Source organism: Bufo bufo, chromosome 2 (genome assembly GCF_905171765.1).
Source record: "Bufo bufo chromosome 2, aBufBuf1.1, whole genome shotgun sequence".
Classification (NCBI taxonomy): domain Eukaryota; kingdom Metazoa; phylum Chordata; class Amphibia; order Anura; family Bufonidae; genus Bufo; species Bufo bufo.
This window is the reverse complement of record NC_053390.1, coordinates 702,025,884-702,049,548: the sequence shown is the minus strand read 5'-3', so window position 1 is coordinate 702,049,548 and position 23,665 is coordinate 702,025,884. Positions and strand designations below refer to the sequence as shown.

The 23,665-nt window shown below is 45.6% G+C and overlaps 1 protein-coding gene across 1 annotated transcript in view; it reads left to right on the top strand.

The window, feature by feature from the left end:
* LOC120991009 (deoxycytidylate deaminase-like) overlaps nt 1–23,665 on the top strand; it is a 93,618-nt gene that overhangs the window by 9,645 nt on the left and 60,308 nt on the right. Inside the window, exon 2 of the mRNA XM_040419899.1 lies at nt 14,606–14,724. Within this exon, the coding sequence (XP_040275833.1) occupies nt 14,630–14,724 (95 nt within the window). The 5' untranslated portion in view covers nt 14,606–14,629. The remainder of the gene's footprint in view (nt 1–14,605; nt 14,725–23,665) is intronic.

The window sequence follows — 23,665 nt, the reverse complement described above, 5'->3', positions numbered from 1 at the left end:
CCAGTCATTCTGAGTGGACGCGCCGGCGCGTCATCTCCCGAGACGCGAGATTTCCTGTGAACGCGTTCACAGGAACTGCAGGTAATCGAGTGGATCTGCAGCCTGCCAGCGGCGATCATTCGCTGGCAGGCTGTAGATCCGATTTTTTTAACCCCTTAAAGGTATATTAGACGCTGTTTTGATAACAGCGTCTAATATACCTGCTACCTGGTCCTCTGGTGGTCCTTTTTGCTTGGATCGACCACCAGAGGACACAGGCAGCTCTGTAAAATAGCACCAAACACCACTACACTACACCACCCCCTGTCACTTATTAACCCCTTATTAACACCTGATCACCCCATATAGACTCCCTGATCACCCCCCTGTCATTGATCACCCCCCTGTAAGGCTCAATTCAGACGTCCGTATGTGTTTTGCGGATCCACGAATCCACAAAACACATACAGACGTCTGAATGGAGCCTGACAGGGGGGTGATCAATGACAGGGGGGTGATCACCCCATATTAGACTCCCTGATCACCCCCCTCTCTCATTGCTCACCCCCCTGTAAGGCTCCATTCAGACGTCCGTATGTGTTTTGCGGATCCACGGATCCGCAAAACACATACGGACGTCTGAATGGAGCCTTACAGGGGGGTGATCACCCCATATAGACTCCCTGATCACCCCCCTGTCATTAATCACCCCCCTGTAAGGCTCCATTCAGACGTCCGTATGTGTTTTGCGGATCCGCGGACCCACGGATCCGCGGATCCACGAATCCTGCAAAACACATACGGACGTCTGAATGGAGCCTTACAGGGGGGTGATCACCCCATATAGACTCCCTGATCACCCCCCTGTTATTGATCACCCCCCTGTAAGGCTCCATTCTGATGTCCTTATGTGTTTTGCGGATCCGCGGATCCACGGATCCGCAAAACACGGACACCGCGGATCCGCAAAACACGGACACCGGCAATGTGCTTTCCGCATTTTGCGGATCCGCACATTGCCAGAACTATATAGAAAATGCCTTTTCTTGTCCGCAATTGCGGACAAGAATAGGACATGTTCTATAGGCTCTACAAAAAACGCAGTGTTCGCCCGATCAGGCCTGATCTTGTGCGCACACTTGCGTTCAGTCCACCCCACCGCAGTGACAGAATTTTTTTTCTTCTGATCACTGCAAAAACACCGTAAAATCGCTGCGGCGCTATAAAAAGATCACTTTTGAGGGGCATGACGAGTTCATAGAAGATTTTTTTTTTTTGTCACAAGTTAGCAGAAATAGATTTTTTTTGTTTTTGTTTTTTTGTTTTTTCTTACAAAGTCTCATATTCCACTAACTTGTGACAAAAAATAAAATCTCACATGAACTCACCATACCCCTCACGGAATCCAAATGCGTAATTTTTTTTTGACATTTATATTCCAGACTTCTTTTCACGCTTTAGGGCCCCTAAAATGCCAGGGCAGTATAAATACCCCACAAGTGACCCCATTTCAGAAAGAAGACACCCCAAGGTATTCGCTGAGGGGCATATTGAGTCCATGAAAGATTTAACTTTTTGTCACAAGTTAGCGGAAAGGGAGACTTTGTGAGAAAAAACTAAATAAAATAAATTTCCGCTAACTTGTGCCAAAAGAAAATAACTTCTATAAACTCGCCATGCCCCTCACGGAATACCTTGGGGTGTCTTCTTTCCAAAATGGGGTCACATGTGGGGTATTTATACTGCCCTGGCATTTTAGGGGCCCTAAAGCGTGAGAAGAATTCTGGAATCCAAATGTCTAAAAATGCCCTCCTAAAAGGAATTTGGGCCCCTTTGCGCACCTAGGCTGCAAAAAAGTGTCACACATGTGGTATTGCCGTACTCAGGAGAAGTTGGGCAATGTGTTTTGGGGTGTCATTTTACATATACCCATGCTGGGTGAGAGAAATATCTTGGCAAAAGACAACTTTTCCCATTTTTTTATACAAAGTTGGCATTTGACCAAGATATTTATCTCACCCAGCATGGGTATATGTAAAATGACACCCCAAAACACATTGCCCAACTTCTCCTGAGTACGGCAATACCAGATGTGTGACACTTTTTTGCAGCCTAGGTGGGCAAAGGGGCCCACATTCCAAAGAGCACCTTTAGGATTTCACAGGTCATTTTTTACACATTTTGATTTCAAACTACTTACCACACATTAGGGCCCCTAGAATGCCAGGGCAGTATAACTACCCCACAAGTGACCCCATTTTGGAAAGAAGACACCCCAAGGTATTCCGCGAGGAGCATGGCGAGTTCCTAGAATTATTATTTTTTTGTCACAAGTTAGCGGAAAATTATGATTTTTTTTTTTCTTACAAAGTCTCATATTCCACTAACTTGTGACAAAAAATAAAAACTTCCATAAACTCACTATGCCCATCACAAAATACCTTGGGGTGTCTTCTTTCCAAAATGGGGTCACTTGTGGGGTAGTTATACTGCCCTGGCATTTTAGGGGCCCTAATGCGTGAGAAGTAGTTTGAAATCAAAATGTGTAAAAAATGCCCTGTGAAATCCTAAAGGTGCTCTTTGGAATTTGGGCCCCTTTGCCCACCTAGGCTGCAAAAAAGTGTCACACATGTGGTATCGCCGTACTCAGGAGAAGTTGGGCAATGTGTTTTGGGGTGTCTTTTTACATATACCCATGCTGGGTGAGAGAAATATCTCTCTAAAAGACAACTTTTCCCATTTTTTTATACAAAGTTGGCATTTGACAGAGATATTTATCTCACCCAGCATGGAAATGTGTAAAAAAAAAAAATCATAATTTTCCGCTAACTTGTGACAAAAAATAAAAAGTTCTATGAACTCACTATGCCCATCAGCGAATACCTTAGGGTGTCTACTTTCCGAAATAGGGTCATTTGTGGGGTTTTTCTACTGTCTGGACATTGTAGAACCTCAGGAGAAATTTTAGAACTGAAAGTGAAAAATGAAATTTTTTTTGCAAAAATTTCGGTAAATTTCGATTAATAACAAAAAAAGTAAAAATGTCAGTAGCAATGAAATACCACCAAATGAAAGCTCTATTATTGAGAAGAAAAGGAGGTAAAATTCATTTGGGTGGTAAGTTGCATGACCGAGCAATAAACCGGTGGTTAAAGGGCTTCTGTCACCCCACTAAAGTCAGGCGCCAGATTTTGAACGCAGACAGGGCCAGGTAGAGGACAAGCGCGTTCGCTGGCCCTGTCAATCAACATGAGGAGGGGGCGTCTTTATGAAAGGAGGATGCGGCTGCTACCAGCAAGTAGCCGCCCTACTTGCTGGTAGAGAGCTCATTTACATATTATAAAAGTCTGTTTTTGAAGAAACTGCTGAAGGAAAGTGAGTAAGAGCACTATATATTCATATATCGCAGTATAAGGAATTTAACTAGCCAAAAAAAAAAAAATGACTTTAGTAGGGTGACAGAAGCCCTTTAAGGCCTTTTAAGCAGCAGCAGCATGGTGATAAAAATGAGTGGCAAGGTGACATGGTGTGGAGATGGCAGCATGAGGAGGCCACATAGTGGCACAATGACTGAGTCTGGATAAAAGACTAAGGCCACAGATTGTTGAGAAAGATGCAGATAGAAACAAATGACGGTCATCTGCAGATTAATGCAGCCATCAAATCTTTTACAGGGTCAGCTTACATGAGGGCCTCACATAGAATTTTATAGAGAGTCAGCTCAGCTGCAGGCCCTCGCATATAATGTTTTACAGGGTCAGCTCACCCGCAGGCACTCGCATATAATGTTTTACAGGGTCAGCTCACCAGCAGGCCCGTACCTAAAATCTTTTACAGGGTCAGCTCACCTGCAGGCCCGCAACTCATGCTGCCTTGCTTTGAAGTAGTAGCCGTAACTGTTTATCAGGCTACCTCTCCAAAATCGAACAATGATTCCCCGTTACCGGTGGTCACCATGTTAGGCGCATAAAAGAACATCGAAAGTGGATAGGGAAGATATCTAAATGGATCATGGACGTCACGGGGACGTGCAATGAGGCAGAAGTTATCTAGAGTCAACAAAGCGGCAGCAGGGCCTCTCCTGTATAACGTTTCCTCATCCAAAATACCGCAGTGACATTCACTGTAATTTTTTATTACTCATTCCAATAACAGGGCATCTTAAGAGTCCTGTATTGTTATTTATCGTCCACGAGTCGGGAGGGTGCGATTTGCGCGCACCCGCTTGCGTTCCTTGGATGTGGTAGCCATTTCTCAGGCCCCCTTTCCGGAATCAAACACTTATTCCCCGTTACTCGTAGTTTACAATGGTTTTGAGCTGACAATTACATCGAAAGTTGATAGGCCAGACATCCGAATGGATCGTCGCCGTCATGTGGACGTGCCATCGGCCCCAGGTTTACTAGAGTCACCAAAGCGGTGTATTTTGCAGATCCGTGGTTTGCGGACTGCAAAAACGGATACCGCTGTGTGCAGGAGGACTAAAGAACCTGCAGTTTTAAGGTTCAATATATTTATTACTGAAATTATGTGTTAGTCCTCTTTGGGGTTTATGCCACACGAGGAGTACTGATGGTTTTTCATGCAAGTTGAAGCAGTTTTGTCTGCGATTGCGCTCACTATTTGTATTTTTTTCACACATATGTAGTTTGCGATTAGTTTGATTGTATCTGTGCAGGAAAAATGCAAGACCTTAACCACCTCAGCCCCTATAACTTAAACACCCTGAAAGACCAGGCCACTTTTTACACTTCTGACCTACACTACTTTCACCGTTTATTGCTCGGTCATGCAACTTACCACCCAAATGAATTTTACCTCCTTTTCTTCTCACTAATAGAGCTTTCATTTGGTGGTATTTCATTGCTGCTGACATTTTTACTTTTTTTGTTATTAATCGAAATTTAACGATTTTTTTGCAAAAAAATGACATTTTTCACTTTCAGTTGTAAAATTTTGCAAAAAAAACGACATCCATATATAAATTTTGCTCTAAATTTATTGTTATACATGTCTTTGATAAAAAAAAAAAGTTTGGGTAAAAAAAAAAATGGTTTGGGTAAAAATTATAGCGTTTACAAACTATGGTACAAAAATGTGAATTTCCGCTTTTTGAAGCAGCTCTGACTTTCTGAGCACCTGTCATGTTTCCTGAGGTTCTACAATGGCCAGACAGTACAAACACCCCACAAATGACCCCATTTCGGAAAGTAGACACCCTAAGGTATTCGCTGATGGGCATAGTGAGTTCATAGAACTTTTTATTTTTTGTCACAAGTTAACGGAAAATGATGATTTTTTTTTTTCTTACAAAGTCTCATATTCCACTAACTTGTGACAAAAAATAAAAAGTTCTATGAACTCACTATGCCCATCAGTGAATACCTTTGGGTGTCTTCTTTCCAAAATAGGGTCACTTGTGGGGTAGTTATACTGCCCTGGCATTCTAGGGGCCCAAATGTGTGGTAAGGAGTTTGAAATCAAATTCTGTAAAAAATGGCCAGTGAAATCCGAAAGGTGCTCTTTGGAATGTGGGCCCCTTTGCCCACCTAGGCTGCAAAAAAGTGTCACACATGTGGTATCTCCGTATTCAGGAGAAGTTGGGGAATGTGTTTTGGGGTGTTATTTTACATATACCCATGCTGGGTGAGATAAATATCTTGGTCAAATGCCAACTTTGTATAAAAAAATGGGAAAAGTTGTCTTTTGACAAGATATTTCGCTCACCCAGCATGGGTATATGTAAAATGACACCCCAAAACACATTCCCCAACTTCTCCTGAATACGGAGATACCACATGTGTGACACTTTTTTGCAGCCTAAGTGGGCAAAGGGGCCCACATTCCAAAGAGCACCTTTCGGATTTCATCGGTCATTTTTTACAGAATTTGATTTCAAACTCCTTACCACACATTTGGGCCCCTAGAATGCCAGGGCAGTATAACTACCCCACAAGTTACCCCATTTTGGAAAGAAGACACCCCAAGGTATTCGCTGATGGGCATAGTGAGTTCATGGAAGTTTTTATTTTTTGTCACAAGTTAGTGGAATATGAGACTTTGTAAGAAAAAAATAAATAAAAAATCATCATTTTCCACTAACTTGTGACAAAAAATAAAAAATTCTAGGAACTCGCCATGCCCCTCACGGAATACCTTGGGGTGTCTTATTTCCAAAATGGGGTCACTTGTGGGGTAGTTATACATTTTCCAGGGGCCCTAATGTGTGGTAAGTAGGTAAATGACCTGTGAAATCCGAAAGGTGCTCTTTGGAATGTGGGCCCCTTTGCCCACCTAGGCTGCAAAAAAGTGCCACACATGTGGTATCGCCGTACTCAGGAGAAGTTGGGGAATGTGTTTTGGGGTGTCATTTTACATATACCCATGCTGGGTGAGATAAATATCTTGGTCAAATGCCAACTTTGGATAAAAAAATGGGAAAAGTTGTCTTTTGCCAAGATATTTCTCTCACCCAGCATGGGTATATGTAAAATGACACCCCACAACACATTCCCCAACTTCTCCTGAATACGGAGATACCAGATGTGTGACACTTTTTTGCAGCCTAGATGCGCAAAGGGGCCCACATTCCTTTTATGAGGGCATTTTTAGACATTAGGATCCCAGACTTCTTCTCACGCTTTAGGGCCCCTAAAATGCCAGGGCAGTATAAATACATTTTGGAAAGAAGACACCCCAAGGTATTCAATGAGGGGCATGGCGAGTTCATCGAATTTTTTTTTTTTGGCACAAGCGGAAATTGATTTTATTTATTTTTTTCTCACAAAGTCTCCCTTTCCGCTAACTTGGGACAAAAATTTTAATCTTTCATGGACTCAATATGCCCCTCACGGAATACCTGGGGGTGTCTTCTTTCCGAAATGGGGTCACATGTGGGGTATTTATACTGCCCTGGCATTCTAGGGGCCTTAAAGCGTGAGAAGAAGTCTGGAATATAAATGTCTAAAAAATTTTACGCATTTGGATTCCGTGAGGGGTATGGTGAGTTCATGTGAGATTTTATTTTTTGACACAAGTTAGTGGAATATGAAACTTTGTAAGAAAAAAATAATAATTTCCGCTAACTTGGGCCAAAAAAATGTCTGAATGGAGCCTTACAGGGGGGTGATCAATGACAGGGGGGTGATCAGGGAGTCTATATGGGGTGATCACCCCCCTGTCATTGATCACCCCCCTATAAGGCTCCGTTCAGATGTCCGTATGTGTTTTGCGGATCCGATCCATGTATCCGTGGATCCGTAAAAATCATACGGACATCTGAATGCAGCCTGACAGGGGGGGTGATCAATAACAGGGGGGGTGATCAATGACAGGGGGGTAATCAATGACAGGGGGGTGATCAGGGAGTCTATATGGGGTGATCACCACAGTCATTGATCACGCCCCTGTAAGGCTCCATTCAGACGTCCGTATGCATTTTGCGGATCCGATCCATCTATCAGTGGATCCGTAAAAATCATGCGGACATCTGAATGGAGCTTTACAGGGGGGTGATCAATGACAGGGGGGTAATCAATGACAGGGGGGTGATCAGGGAGTCTATATGGGGTGATCACCACAGTCATTGATCACGTCCCTGTAAGGCTCCATTCAGACGTCCGTATGCGTTTTGCGGATCCGATCCATCTATCAGTGGATCCGTAAAAATCATGCGGACATCTGAATGGAGCTTTACAGGGGGGTGATCAATGACAGGGGGGTAATCAATGACAGGGGGGTAATCAGGGAGTCTATATGGGGTGATCACCACAGTCATTGATCACGCCCCTGTAAGGCTCCATTCAGACATCCGTATGCGTTTTGCGGATCCGATCCATCTATCAGTGGATCCGTAAAAATCATGCGGACATCTGAATGGAGCATGACAGGGGGGTAATCAATGACAGGGGGGTGATCAGGGGGTCTATATGGGGTGATCACCACAGTCATTGATCACGCCCCTGTAAGGCTCCATTCAGACATCCATATGCGTTTTGCGGATCCGATCCATCTATCAGTGGATCCGTAAAAATCATGCGGACATCTGAATGGAGCTTTACAGGGGGGTGATCAATGACAGGGGGGTAATCAATGACAGGGGGGTGATCAGGGAGTCTATATGGGGTGATCAGGGGTGATCAAGGGTGAATAAGGGGTTAATAAGTGCCAGGGGGGGGGGGTGTAGTGTAGTGGTGCTTGGTGCAACATATTACTGAGCTACCTGTGTCCTCTGGTGGTCGATCCAAACAAAGGGGACCACCAGAGGACCAGGTAGCAGGTATATTAGACGCTGTTATCAAAACAGCGTCTAATATACCTGTTAGGGGTTAAAAAAATCACATCTCCAGCCTGCCAGCGAACGATCGCCGCTGGCAGGCTGGAGATCCACTCTCTTACCTTCCGATCCTGTGAACGCGCGCGCCTGTGTGCGCGCGTTCACAGGAAATCCCGGCTCGCGCGAGATGACGCGTATATGCGTGACTGTGCGCAGGGCTGCCGCCTCCGGAACGCGAATCTGCGTTAGGCGGTCCGGAGGCGGTTAAAGGTGTTGTCTCACTTCAGCAAATAGCATTTATTATGTAGAGGGAGTTAATACAAGCCACTTACTAATATATTGTAATTGTCCATATTGCCTCCTTTGCTGGCTTGATTCATTTTTCCATCACATTATACACTGTATGGTTTCCATGGTTATGACCACTCTGCAAACCATCAGTGGTGGTCATGCTTGCACACTATAGGAAAAAGCACTAGCCTCTGTGCGGTCCCACAGTCCCTGATGCAATTTCTTAAAGTGCAAGCATGACCACTACCAATGATTTGCAGAGCGGTCATAACTAGGGATGAGTGAATCGAATTCGAATGAAACAGCCGAAGTCGATTCGCTGGAATGTATTGGCTGCGATGAGCAGAAATTATTGCTTTGCGAAGTCTCGCATAAATTCATTTGTACTGTAAAAAAAACATTTCCCGAACTCAGGTTCGGTTCCAAGTGGTACCTTGGAACCGAACCCGAGTGAATGGGGCTGAACGCGATACCAAGCACAGCGACTATACAATGTACAGCGCTGTGCTTGGTAAACACTGGTGCCTTCTAAAACCGCTGATCAATGGGGGTCCCGGGTGTCAGATCCCCACCAATCAGATACTATTCACTATTAAAGTCTTGGAAAAACCTTTTAATGCCCATTTTTTTGGGTGTTTATCCTAAATCCTATATATGAAAAATATGTGACATTTATATAATACTAGCTGAAGGACCCGGCTTCGCCTGGGTATATTTAATCTATTTGATTTAATGTTTGTGTATGTTGATACTATCCACTATAACAGTTAAATCTACAGCACCCCGCCGCCTTAACAGTGACCGCCACAGCCCCCCACCCCTTAATACTGACCCCCCCCCCAGTGCCCCATCCCTTAAAGAGGACCTTTCACCTGTATAAACTATGGTAACTGAGTATGCTGACATGTAGAGCGGCGCCCGGGGATCTCACTGCACTTACTATTATCCCCGGGCGCCGCTCCGTTCTCCCGTTATAGGCTCCGGTACCTTTGCTTCTTAAGTTATAGTAGGCGGTGTCTTCCCTTGTCCTGTGGGCGTCTCCTTCGCCTAGGCTGCAGCGCTGGCCAATCGCAGCGCACAGCTCACAGCCTGGGAGGTTTTTTTCTCCCAGGCTGTGAGCTGTGCGCTGCGATTGGCCAGAGCTGCAGCCTAGGAGAAGGAGACGCCCACAGGACAAGGGAAGACACCGCCTACTATAACTTAAGAAGCAAAGGTACCGGAGCCTATAACGGGAGAACGGAGCGCCGCCCGGGGATAATAGTAAGTGCAGTGAGATCCCCGGGCGCCGCTCTATATGGCAGCATACTCAGTTCATATAGTTTATACAGGTGAAAGGTCCTCTTTAAATTGGGACCTCCACAGAAGCCCACCCCCTTAACTTTGACCTTAACAGCAGCCTTCCCCTTTAACAGTGAGTTTCACAGCACACCACCCCCTTGACAGTGACCTCCACAGGGGCCCTTCCCCTTAAAAGTGGCCTTTACAGCAATCTGCCCCTTAACACTGACCTCCATAGCGGACCATCCCCTTAACTGTGACCTCCACAGCAGCCTGGCCCTAGGGTGGCCAGAGGTCCGGTTTTAGGTCGGACAGTCCGGCTTTCAGACTCCCTGTCCTCTGTCTGGTGCAGTGCCTGAACGGACACAGGGATGTCCTTTTGAACAGCTCACTCTCAGACAGCAGCACTGTGGTGTCTGAGTGTGAGCTGCAGGGAGAAAGTCACCGTCCCTCCCCTCTGCAGCTGACCGTTTATTTTTAACTTCATTTTTTCAATCTCTGTCAGTTGAGGAGTGGGAGGGGCGTGGCCTAACTGGATCGGGGGCGTGGCTTAGCGGGACCTAAAAGTTGATTTTTAACTTCATTTTTTTCAATCCCTGTCAGGTGAGGAGTGGGAGGGGGCGTGGCCTAACCTGATCTGGGGTGTGTCCTTTTGAACAGCTCACTCTAAGACAGCAGCACTGTGGTGTCTTATTGTGAGCTGCAGGGAGAAAGTCACCATCCCTCCCACCTCTGCAGCTGACAGAAGTTTATTTTAACTACATTTCTTCAATCCCCATCGGCTGCGAAGTGGGTGGGGGCATGGCCTAACCGGATCAGGGGCTTGGCTTATGGGACCTGGGGACGGGGGTTTTAAGTTTGTCTTTTGAGGGTGGCCTGCCCGCTGAACTGTGACCTCCACAGCACTCTGCTCCCTTAACAGTGTCATCCACAGCTATTAGGCCATGGCTTTACTTTAATAGCGATTATCCTGGTGACAGATTTCCTTTAAAGGGGTTCTGCAGTTATTTTAAACTGATGATCTATCTTTTGGATAGATCATAAGCATCTGATTGGCACGGGTCCGACACCTGGGACCCCCGCCGATCAGCTGTTTGAGAAAGCAGCGGCGCTAATGCCAGCGCCGCGGCTCACTGTTTACTGCAGACCCAGTGACATCACCACTAGCATACTGGCCTGGGCGGGGCTAAGCTCCGTTCACTTGAATGTAGCTTAGCCCCCACCAGGCCAGTGATACCAGTCGTGACCCCTGTGCGCTGGATCAGATGCTGATGATCTATCCAAAGGATTTAAAATAACTCCAGAACCCCTTTAAGGCAACTTTCACACTCGCGTTTTGGGCATCCGTCCGTTTGTATTGCAAATATTCGAGGTATTTTTTTTTATCCTTATTATGCTATCTATCATCCATAACATTATTTTTATTTTTATAATAATTTTTTTACTTATTATTAATGAATTTTTCTTAAAAGTATTTTTCTACCTATCATTAATAATTTCTTTTTATAGATGCTATATTATTTTATTTTTTAAACAAATCATTACCTATGACATACAATTGACAACAAATAACAGACAATCACACAAAGGCTATATACCAAAAGCCGGGTATGTGCAAGCCAACAACCTATGCATGAGTCAGCATACCTTACAATGGCAGCCTTGTATGCGATAAGACATTCAAAACCAGCTCTTATCTGACTGAGAGCCAGTAAGCCTCAAAGTTGCTTGATTTCTGTTGGATGGCTTGGGGGGGGACCTGCGCACCTAAATCATTATCTTTAGGGTGACAAAAATATTTTTTTTTGCATAAACATGGGCATATGGGAAAGACATGCAAATAGTGTTTCAGCTGAAAAACAAGGCAGATTCTGCTAATTTGCATCATGTCTTTCCCATATGACCATGACCATCTTTAAGGCTGACTGGCTCTCAATCAGATAAGATCTTGTTTTGAATGTCTCGTTGCACACAAGGATGCCATTGTAAGGTATGCTGACTGTACCTGTCTCATGGATAGATTGTTGGCTTGCACATACCCGGCGAATTTGAATATTGCCTATGCTGTAGAATAGCTAAGATGGATCCGTCATGAACTCCACTGAAAATCAATGGGAGACGATCGGTTTTCTATTGTGTCAGCTTATGTCAGAGAAAACGGATCCGTCCCCATTGACTTACATTGTGTGCCAGGGTGGATACGTTTGGCTCAGTTTCTTCAAGCAAAACGCTGCAGGCAGAGTGGAATGCTGACTGATTGGAGGCAAACTGATGCATTCTGAGCGGATCCTTTTCCATTCAGAATGCATTAGGGCAAAACTGATCAGTTTTGGACCGTTTGTCAGAGACCTGAAAGGAAAAACGCGAGTGTGAAAGTAGCCTAAAGCTCACCTACAGCAGTGAAGATAGCTGGGTTGTTACGGAAACCTGGAGTAAAACTGTGTGTGTGCAGATTAACGGCCTGCGAGCTTCTATTGGCTGATAAGGGTCATTAGCTAATGCATTTTTTTTTGGGAATATCTCAGGAACGGTACGTGCTAGAGAGCTGAGACCAGGTCTAAAACCTTACCGGACACCTGATGTACCTGTGTGCCAAATTTCGTGATTGTAAGTGCGACGGTGCGAATTCCTTTAGTGGACATACACACATACATACATACATACATACACTAAGCTTTATATATTAGATATGCACTACTAAAAAAATCCGGAAAACACGACCTGTTGGGCGTACTTGAGGAATGGAGTTGAATAACACTGGTCAAGGGTATTGAAAGGGGTGCCAGTGTGACTGGTGATCTAGCGTAAGGGGTTGCATGGTGGATTGATGGGAATGAATGGTGTGGCGCCCCCCCCCCACACACACAATTTGGATATTGATGACCTATTGTGAGCATATGAGCTTGGAAAATCCCATTTAAAGAGGAATGTACACCTCTCCTGACGTGTGTTTTAGCAACCACTTGCATTCTGGGGAGTTTGGCAGGTGTTCATACCCTTCTCCTCATGGAAAGAAACTTGCATGCTTGGCCAAGCCTGTGCAGTATGTTTATAGTGGTGTTATGAGAAATAGATGTTGGCTGAGAGTAAACTGCTTGTGTTTCTTACTATACGGATGTCGGGCATATAGTAAATAGAGCCTGTGTGTACTTCTATTCTGTTTTATGCTTGCTGACAATCCATGAATGGACTTCTAGCCGCTTGCTTTTGCTCTGATTGTTGTTCAGTTACTGTAATCACAGATTTCGCACCAAAAAGGCTACCAGTCGGGCACCCCAGAGAATGCTGCACTGCCATTCATGCGACCTCTGTTTATTGCTGTGACCACATCAAGAAAGAAAATGCCCCTTCTTGCCACAGTCACAGACATAATTGTGACTTTCCACTGAAAACAATGGGGGACATTTTCTTTGTGGCTGCCCAGTGACTTTTTGAAACGGAATACAAAAACCCAATCTGTCCCTAATCCTAAACATTCCCTTAAGGCTACATGCACACGACCGTATGTGTTTTGAGGTCCGCAAATTGCGGATCCGCAAAAAGAGGATGCCCTCGGTATGTCACCCCTTTTTTTTTTTGCGGATCCATTGTAACAATGCCTAAAACGGACAAGAATAGGACATGTTCTATTTTTGCGGGGCTACGGAACGGACATACTGATGTGGACAGCACACGGTGTGCTGTCCACATTTTTTGCGGACCCATTGAAATGAATGGGTCCACATCCTATCCGCAAAAAAAAAAACGGAACGGACACGGAAACAAACAACGTTCGTGTGCATGTAGCCTTAACCTTTGACTTGATAAATGAGTTGAAAAATACATACAGCTTCACAGCACACACTTTTCCTACCTGTTTTTTTTATTTTTTTTATTTTAATGTCTTTGCAGATTTGCAGTAACAGGCGTAAACTGAATAGTAAAAGGTGGCCTATGTGTTTTATTAGAAACCACCCTGTCTCTTCCTTACCATCTAGTCTTACCATCATGTCATTCTTATTAACCCCCAATTGAATATTTTATTGATGCAATTACATGAAAATTAAAGAACTGAATGTGTACTAGCGTGCTAATTAATTATAGATACTAGAACTATGGTAATTACCAGCCCCATCCCTCACATTCATGCGAAGTGGACATTGTTGCTTTCAGTTTGGCAATGTTCTTATCATGGCTGAGGAACCAATCCAATTATGTTACACTTTAATTACTCTCATTTACAAAAGCCTGTGTATTAGCACATACAAGTATTGGTCATTTGTAGTATATTTTTTTTATATTTAGATACGATTATGTAGAGTACATAGTGGTGACCATTGTACATAATGAATATAGCTGAACATGGACCCAACCTGTAATCTCTTGGACAAGTATAACTAGGCTACTATCACATTAGCGTTTTTTGCGGGTTCCGTCATGAACGGATACCGTTACCATAATACAACCACATGCATCTGCCATGAACGGATCCGGTTGTATTATGTCTTCTATAGCCATTACGGATTCGTCTTGAACACCATTGAAAGTCAATGGGGGGCGGATTTGTTTTCTATTATGTCCGAGAAAATTGATCTTTTTGCGGTGCGGAAGCACGGAACGGAACACCAGAAAGCACTCCGTAGTGCTTCCGTAGTGTTCCGTTCCGCACCTCCGGATTTGCGGACCCATTGAAGTTAATGGGTCCACATTCGTGATGCGGAATGCACAGGGAACGGTGCCCGTGTATTGCGTATCCGCAAATGCATGTGAACGAGCCCTAAATGAAATTATGATATGTTTCAGGAATCTCTGGAAAAGGACAAACAAATGAGAGAATCATCATCTTCCCATGAAAAAGAACTGCACAAGCTGGAGACTCAGTTAGCAACTACACCCCAGGAACTACACTCTGTGAGACAAGAGTAAGTTACAATTCTGCATTTATAATACTGTATATATCATGTTAAATTGGTGTTCAGTTGCATGAGGCATTGGTCATTTTGAGATGCAAAATTTTGTGTTGATTTCTTTCTTCATATATCTTGCTATGAGTCAGATCTCCAATTGCAGATCTGCAAAACATGGATAACGGCCATGTGCGTTCTGCATTTTGCGGCATGTAATGTGCTGCCCTCTATAGAACTGTCCTATCCTTGTCCATAATACGGACAAGAATAAGACATGTTATATATTTTAGCAGATGCCATGGAATGGACATACGGATGCGGACAACACACGGTGTGCTTTCTGTATGTTTTGCGGCCCCATTGAAGTGAATAGGTCTACATCCGATCCGGCAAAAATGCAGATTGGATGCGGACTAAAACAACAGTCATAGACATGAGCCCTTAAACCAGGAAATTGACTGCTAAACCAGATACAATACAATGCTTTGTAGGGCTAGCTCAGCAGAATGCAATACCTGTCACCCAGCGATAATTTACTTCATTCTGGAGAACAAGTTAATTGCGGATCCGCAAAACACGGACACCTGCAATGTGCGATCCGCAATTTGCGGACCGCACATAACAGACACTATAATAGAAAATGCCTTTTCTGGTCCGCAATTGCGGACCAGAATAGGACATGTTCTATTTTTTTCAGGAACGGAATGGCAGATCCCGAAAAAACGGATCCCGAAAAAACTGATGCGAATCCCGAAAATGCGAATTCGCATCCGTTCCAGCCCTATTGGAAGTGAATGAGTCCGCAAATTGCGAAACGAATGCGGACCCAAATTACGGACGTGTGAATGGACCCTTATAGGGGATCTGAAAAAAAGGTAAAAAAAATTGATGGCCTCGAACCCTGTGGTGTGAAATTTAATGCCTGAGGAGGAAGTGAAATCCGGCACTTGGGGGATATTATTGTCTGCAGCTACCCATGTCAGCTCAGGTAGAGCTGGACCTGTAACTCTTTGGCGCTGATCCCAGTCAATCACAGATCCCAGTGGGTGGGTGACAAGTGGGTTGGTGGGGAGGGCAGATTGGGGGGTTTGTTCATATATTTTTCACCATCTTCTTTCAGACAGAGCCTCTTCACAGGCTATGCAGCAGCAATTTCCTTCTCTGACAAGCTCTGTGACAGATGGGAACTTGTTAGAGCTGGATATGCTGACAAATCCAGCATTCAGCGCTGTGATTGGCCAGTCTGCACTGATTGGCCAATTATAGCAATCGCTGGCATGGGAATGGTGTGATTGGTCCAGTGGCAGCAAGCTATGCCCGGCAACTGTCAGAGACAGTTGCGATCACTTCCCTGTGACTGTGGCTGACGATGCGGTGACAGGTTGAAGCTAGGGAGTAACTGTACACCCAAATGCGCTAAATTAAATGCAATTCCGACGTACAGTTATGCCCAAATGCGTGAAGAGGTTAAGGACGCTGTTATAATAATAATATTTAGGGTTGAGCGAGTTAAGTCGATTCGATAAAAAAAACTTCATTTGTAATGCTCTTTCTGTGTACAGCATTAAAATGTATTGGTTCCGTGTAGGAAAACGTCATTTCGGCAGAAGTTGCGCAAGACTTTGGTGAATGACTACGGTATTCCTATCTGCATATTTAAAAACATTTTAAAATAGGAATCCCAAGTCGGCTTTGGTACCGAGGTACCAGCCAGTACCAAACTTGACTTCAGATTCCTATTTTCAAATGTTTTTAAAAATGCAGATAGGAATAGCGTAGTCATTCACTGAAGTCTCGCACAACTTCGGCCGAGAAGAAGTCTTCCTACACAGAACAAATACTTAATACTGTACAGAAACAGCATTATAAATGAAGTTTTTTAACAACTCGACCCTAGATCTATGATCCGAAGCTCAATTCGCTCAACCCTAGTAATAATAAAAAAAAAACATTCCAAACTTCCTTTGTTCTTGCAATGCCAGTCCATCCAACCCCCTTGTTCTGACTGCCAGTCAGTGAGGCCAGTGGTCATGATGCAGCCATCACATTATGGTACAGGCTGCTGCAGAGTGGAGGCACAGTAACGACATTGATAAGTATAATTGTGGGATAACAGCGGCTGCTGTGCTCCGCTGTTGCCCTGCTTAACGCCGCGGTCCCGGGGGCGCCGCGTTCAGCGGTGATCTGCTACCAGTGCTTCCCCATTCACCGCTGCAGTCTTGGGCTTTCTACTTTTAGGTACTGTTTGTTCTGGGATCCGCTCCACAGTTTGCATTCAGCCCTGGCCACAGCATGCTTGCTGCTTTTTTCCTGCAGCACTTTCTTAAGGGATGGCGCCCATCACTTCCTGTGTTTTATGGGTTAGATCATGTGACCTCGCTGACCAATCCTAGCCCTCCTGCATGTATATAAGTGGCTCAGCCCCCTTCCCAGATGCCTCAGCGTCAAGCTCCTTGTGTCCTGCTAGGTTGTTGTTATCTCTGCTTGTGTTCCTGTGTACCTGATCCGTGCTTGTGTTTCTGGACTCCGCTACCTGTTTGATCCCTGCCTGCTTGCCTTGACTCTCCTGTTGCTGACCTGGATTGCCTGACCTGTACCTGTGTTGCCTGCCCTGACCTGTTGCTTGTTTGACTTTACCTCTGCCTCATCCTTTGGTCCTGCACTGTTGCTCCTGATTACGACTCGGCCTGCTGACTACCTCTGGACCAGCTGCCTCGTGAGCCAATCCTACTTAAGAGGTAGCCAATCCTCTTTAAGAGGTTCCCCTCAGGACTGTCTATACCCACCATCAGGGGTACTGTGAAGATCGAGGGGTTCACTTAGACAAACCCCTTAGAGGAGGTAGAACACGTGGCACAGTGGGTTCACACTCTCCGGAACATGACAGTACGCTGAGGCCATGGACCCCGCGGGTCACCCCAAGCCTGTCGTTCAGGAATTGTTACATGAAGTGAAGCGTCAGAGCGAACGTCAAGATGTCATGATGCAGTTCATGCAAAATGTTGCTGCTCGTCTGGATGCCATCTCTTCTCCAGTCGCTGCTACCCCTGCAATACCCACACCTGTGAATCCAGATTTGTGTGCTGCTGATGTGCAACTCCCTCTGCTATCACACTATGGTGGAGATCCAAAAACGTGTCATGGCTTCCTGAACCACTACCTGATCCATTTTGAGTTGCATGGGCAGAAGTTTCCCACTGAGCGGTCCAAGGTTGCCTTCATTGTGTCCCTCCTGTCTGATCAGGCCCTTGCTTGGGCAAATCCTATTTGGGAACATGGAGGTCCAGAGACCACTAATCTGCAGTATTTCCTGGCTACCTTCCGGCTGGTCTTTGAAGAGCCCGGCCGCACGTCCTCTGCTGCATCAGCTCTGCTGCGTCTAGGGTTCCTTGTCTGTCGAACTTTCATGAGCTCAACTGGCGGTGTTCTAGGAGGGCCTTTCTGACTGGATTAAGGATGAACTAGCTGGTCGCAACCGTTCGTCTACTCTGAATGACCTGATCACCTTGGCCACATGGATAGATATGCATTTCAGGGAATGTTCTAAGGAGGTCGCAGGCACCAGAAGACCACCTCGTTTGGCTCCATCCTTCAAGAGGCTGGTTCTTCCTCTAGTGTCCACCCCATCTGAAAAGCCCATGCAAATAGAGCGCCTTCGATTGTCTGACAAGGAACATTTATGCCACAAAGCCGAGAACCTGTGTCTGTATTGTGGAGGCAAGGCCCACTTTGTGTGTAATTGTACACAGAAGCCGGGAAATGCCAATGTCTAGGATCAGTTGGAGAGGTGGTCCTAGACAAGGAGAAGTCCTCTCCGAAACTTTCAGTTCCGGTGACTCTCTCTCACAAGGGAGTCACACTGTCTGTGCCTGCCTTCTTGGACTATGGGTCAGCTGGTAACTTTATTTAGCAAGCTCTGGTCCATTAGTACTGGATCCCTACCATCCGTCTAGAAAGGCCTCTGTCAGTGGCTTCCATAAATGGACTGCCACTTCCTGAACCTGTGCTGTCTGTTACTATGCCCCTTAAGTTGCAGATAGGTGTTCTGCATTCAGAGATGATCTCCTTCTATGTGCTGCCAGCGTCTATGAATCCAGTTATCCTTGGTCTTCCCTGGCTGCGTCAGCACACTCCAGTTCTGGACTGGCACTCCGGTCAGATTCTGCGTTGGGGATCATCCTGTCAGTCCACCTGCTTATCAGAGGTCCAACCTGCTTCCCCGCCTACTGTACCTGTAGACCTGCCTGGACTTCCGCAGCAGTATGCCAGTTTTGCGGATGTCTTTTCCTGAGACCCTGCCTCCTCATTGTCCATATGATTGTCCGATTGACCTTCTGCCTGATGCCACTCCTCCTCATGGTCGAGTCTACCCACTCTAACTTCCCGAGACCTAAGCGATGTCTGATTACATCAAGCAGAATCTCGAGAGGGGGTTTATCCGTAAATCTATTTCACCAGCGGGTGCTGGGTTCTTCTTTGTGCAGAAAAAAGTTGGATCCTTATGGCCCTATATCGACTATCGAGGTCTGAATAAGGTCACGGTCAAGAATCGATACCCTCTTCCGCTAATCTCCGAACTCTTTGACAGGATCCGGGGAGCTAAGGTCTTCACTAAATTAGACCTGAACGGTGCATACAACCTTATCCGCATTCGAAAGGGCGATGAGTGGAAGACCAATTTCAACAATTGGGACGGTCACTACGAGTATCTCATTATGCCCTTCGGTCTGTGAAATGCTCCCGCGGTACTCCAGGAGTTGGTAAACAATATCTTCCGGGACCTGCTCTATGTCTGCGTAATAGTGTACTTGGACGATATACTGATCTATTCTCCAGATTTGACCACTCACAGGAAGCATGTTTGTTGTAGCAGTTGAGAAAGAATCGACTTTATGCCAAACTCGAGAAATGCTCTTTGAAAAGTCCACCGTATCGTTCTTCGGATACATAATCTCCGATGCCGGGTTGCAGATGGTTCATGAAAAATTGAATGCAGTAATGGACTGGCCCTGCCCACAGGGTCTTTGTGCTATGCAGTGCTTCCTTGGATTTGCAAATTTCTATGGTCAGTTCATCCTGAATTTTTCATCTCTTACATCCCCGATCTCCGCTCTTAATAAGAACGGAGTGAATGCCAGAGTCTGGACTCCTGAGGCTGAAGCCGCCTTTGTCCAATTAAAGAGGTCCTTTGCTTCTGCACCTATTCTGCATCATCCCGATTTCTCCCGCCAATTCTTTTTAGAAGCCGCTGCTGTTTAACTACAGAATGGTTCCAAGGGCAAGATGTTTACATGTGGATTTTTCTCCAAGCTCTTCTCGGCTGTTGAGAGGCATTACTGTATAGGAAATAGAGTCATTCTTGCCATAAAACTTGCCTTGGAGGAGTGGCGTTATCTATTGGAGGGGGCCCAGCATCCGGTGATAACCTTCACCGACCACAAGAACCTTACATATCTGCAGATGACCCGATTTGATTTTGAGCTTTACTTTTACTCGGTTGAGAAGAACATCAAGGCGGATGCTCTGTCTCGGTCATTTTACTTCTCTGACCAGCAGGAGGAGATACAGTACATTGTAGATCCTGCTCGCTTGATCATAGTGGCTCCTGTCCTGGTAAAAGACATCCCTCCCGGGAAGACATTCGTACTATCTGCCAAGAGAAAACATATTCTAGCTTGGGGGCACAACTCCAAACTGGCTGGTCACCCAGGGATCCTCAAGACCTCAGAACTTTTGTCTCGCCACTACTTGTGGCCCACACTGTCTAAGGATGAGTGTGATTATGTGTCTGCCTGCACCGTCTGTGCTTACACTAAAGTTTCCAGGACCAAACCACCCGGGCTGTTGTTACCTATCTGCTCTCTTCTACCAGATGTACAGCTATCTGAGTGGTCGTGGACCAGTTCTCCAAGATGGCACACTTCGTTACTTTGGCTGGACTGCCCTCGGCTGCTAAACTTGCTAAACTGTTTGTGAAACACATATTCCACTTGCATGGTCTACCTTGGCATATTGTTTGTGATCGCAGAGTCCAGTTTACCTCTAAGCTCTGGAGAGCTCTTTGCCGGCTGCTCGAAATTGAGCTGGACTTCTCTTCTGGTTATCATCCCCAGACCAACGGGCAAGTAGACCGGGTCAATAAAATATTAGAGAACTATCTCCGGCATTTTGTTTCAGCCCAACACGACAACTGGGTACAATTGCTACCTTGGGCTGAGTTCTCCTATAACAACCACTTTAGTGAGTCTACTGGATCCTCTCCATTCTTTGTCATTTATGGACAAAACCCTCGTACTCCTCTCCCTGTTCCTACATTTTCTGGGGTACCAGCTGTGGATTCCTCTTTTAGGGATTTTATGAAGATTTGGAGTGACACCAAGGACTGCATCAGCAAAGCGGTGACTTGCATGAAAATGAATGCAGACAAGAGAAGAAGAAAACTGCCTCAGTTCTCGTCATGAGATAAGGTATGGCTCTCCTCTAAAAATATCCGCTTAGGGGTTCCCAGTTTCAAGTTTGCCCCAAGGTTCCTTGGACCCTTTAAAGTATTGAGGAGGATCAATGTAGTGACATATAAGTTACATCTGCCTCTCTCTCTGCGGATTCCTAATGCCTTCCACGTGTCCATACTGAAACCAGTAGTTCTTAATCGCTTCTCGACAGCTCCTTCTACTCCAACTCTGGTATCTGGAGATTCTGACTAAATATTTAAGCTCAAAGAGATCCTGGACATCAAGAAGCGTGGCAAGAAGACGTACTATCTTGTGGACTGGAAAGGCTTTGGTCCTGAGGACAAGTCTTGGGAACCAAAGAACATTCATGTCTGAACTTTTTAAAAAGGTTTCTGTCTTGTCGTGGACTCGAGAAGAGGGGGAGGGGGGTACTGTAACAGCGGCTGCTGTGCTCCGCTGTTCCTCTGCTTACCGCCGAGGTCCTGGGCACTGTGTTCAGCGGTGATCTGCTACCAGTGCTTCCACATTCACCGCTGCAGTTCTGGGCTCTGTACAAGTAGGTACTGTTCTGGGATCCGCTCTTCAGTTTCCACTCAGCCTTGGCCACAGCATGCTAGCTGCTTTTTTCCCTGCAGCACTTCCTTAAGGGCTGGCGCCCCTCACTTCCTGTGCTTTATGGGTTAGATCATGTGACCTCGCTGACCAATCCTAGCCCTCCTGCATGTATGTAAGTGACTCAGCCCCATCACGTCTGATAAGGCAGATAGCAGACGTGGGGCACAGAGAGGAGGGAAGGAGGACACCCTATCATTAGGGAGAGGGAAGAGTGGGGACCCCTAACTCACCTAGTATTGGCACCTGGCTGCCCTGACGTCCCTAGACGGGCTGCTCACCTGTACTCCGATCACGTGCCTCGTCCTTGGCTTACCTTGAATAAAGCCCTAGGTAGTGAGTAGGTCGATGGGAACACTAGTCCTAGGGTAACAACAGGGAAAAGACAAACAATACGTACAATCCCAAAGGGCGACAACAGACAGGAGACAATAAACAGGAGAGAACCGGAGATCCAACAGCACCATTTCCACTGCTCCAACAACTCCAAAGCTCCACAGCAGAATAGAAGATATAGAAGATCTGGTAGGAAGGTCTACAAGGGAAGAAGGAAGAGAGAATATATAGTAGCTGGGAGTGTCAGACAAGGAACAGCTGAAAGGAAAACTACTGATACCCAGATAGGACAAAAAGGATTGCAAACCAAAACAGGAAAACGCACAACTAGGTCATGGAGAAATCTCTAGAAATTGAGCGAGTAGCCACCCGCTGCGACCTTCTGACCCCAGGCACCACAGGGTAAGGCTGCATTCACACGTCCGTGTGTGTGGATCCGCAAAAAACGGACATCGGCGATGTGCATTCCGCATTTTGCGGTCCGCACATCGCCAGCACTTAATAGAAAATGCCTATTCTTGTCCGCAAATGCGGACAAGAATAGGACATGTTCTATATTTTTCGGGAACGGAAATGCGGACCCGGAAGTGCGGATCCGCAATTCCAGGTCCCATAGAAATGAATGGGTCCGCAATTCCGTTCCGCAAAAAGCGGAACGAAAATGCGGACGTGTGAATGGAGCCTAAGTGATAGATCATGACAACCTGGTGACAATACCCCCCTTTCTACGAGGGGCCATCGGACACTCAGGACCAGGTCTTTCCGGATGAGAGATGTGGAAAGAACGAATTAATCTGCTGGTGTTTACTTCCGATGCTGGCATCCACATTCTTTCTTCCGGACCATAACCCCTCCAATGCACCAGATATTGAAGGGAGTGGCAGACAAAACGAGAATCAACAATTTTTGCCACCTGAAACTCCAAATTGCCATCGACAATAACTGGAGGGGGCGGTAACGGTGATGGTCCCGGAGGTGCAAAATACTTTTTGACCAACGATTTGTGAAATACGTTATGAATTTTCAATGTTTGAGGTAGCTCCAGATGAAAAGTCACGCGGTTAATGACGGTGACTATTTTATAAGGACCAATAAACCTAGGACCCAGTTTCCAAGAGGGAACCTTTAACTTAATATTTCTAGTCAACAACCACACATAGTCATTCACCCCTAGGTCCGTACCTGGCGAACGTTTCTTATCAGCCATACGTTTATATCTGCCGCCCATATTTTTCAAATTGCTTTGAACCTTCTGCCATAGAGAGGTGAGTGATGACGTAAACTGTTCTTCTTCAAGAACCCCAGACAGCTCCCCCTCACAGAAAGTACGAAACTGAGGATGAAAATGATATGCACCAAGAAATGGTCACTTACCAGTTGATTCTTGACAGCGATTATTTATAGCAAACTCTGCTAAAGGTAAGTAAGATGACCATTCCTCCTGATTTTCAGACACAAAACACCTTAGGTAAGTATTTAGGTTTTGGTTGGTGCGTTCAGTCCGGCCGTTCGACTGCGTGTGGAAGACTGAGGAAAAAGACAAATGTACCCTCAGA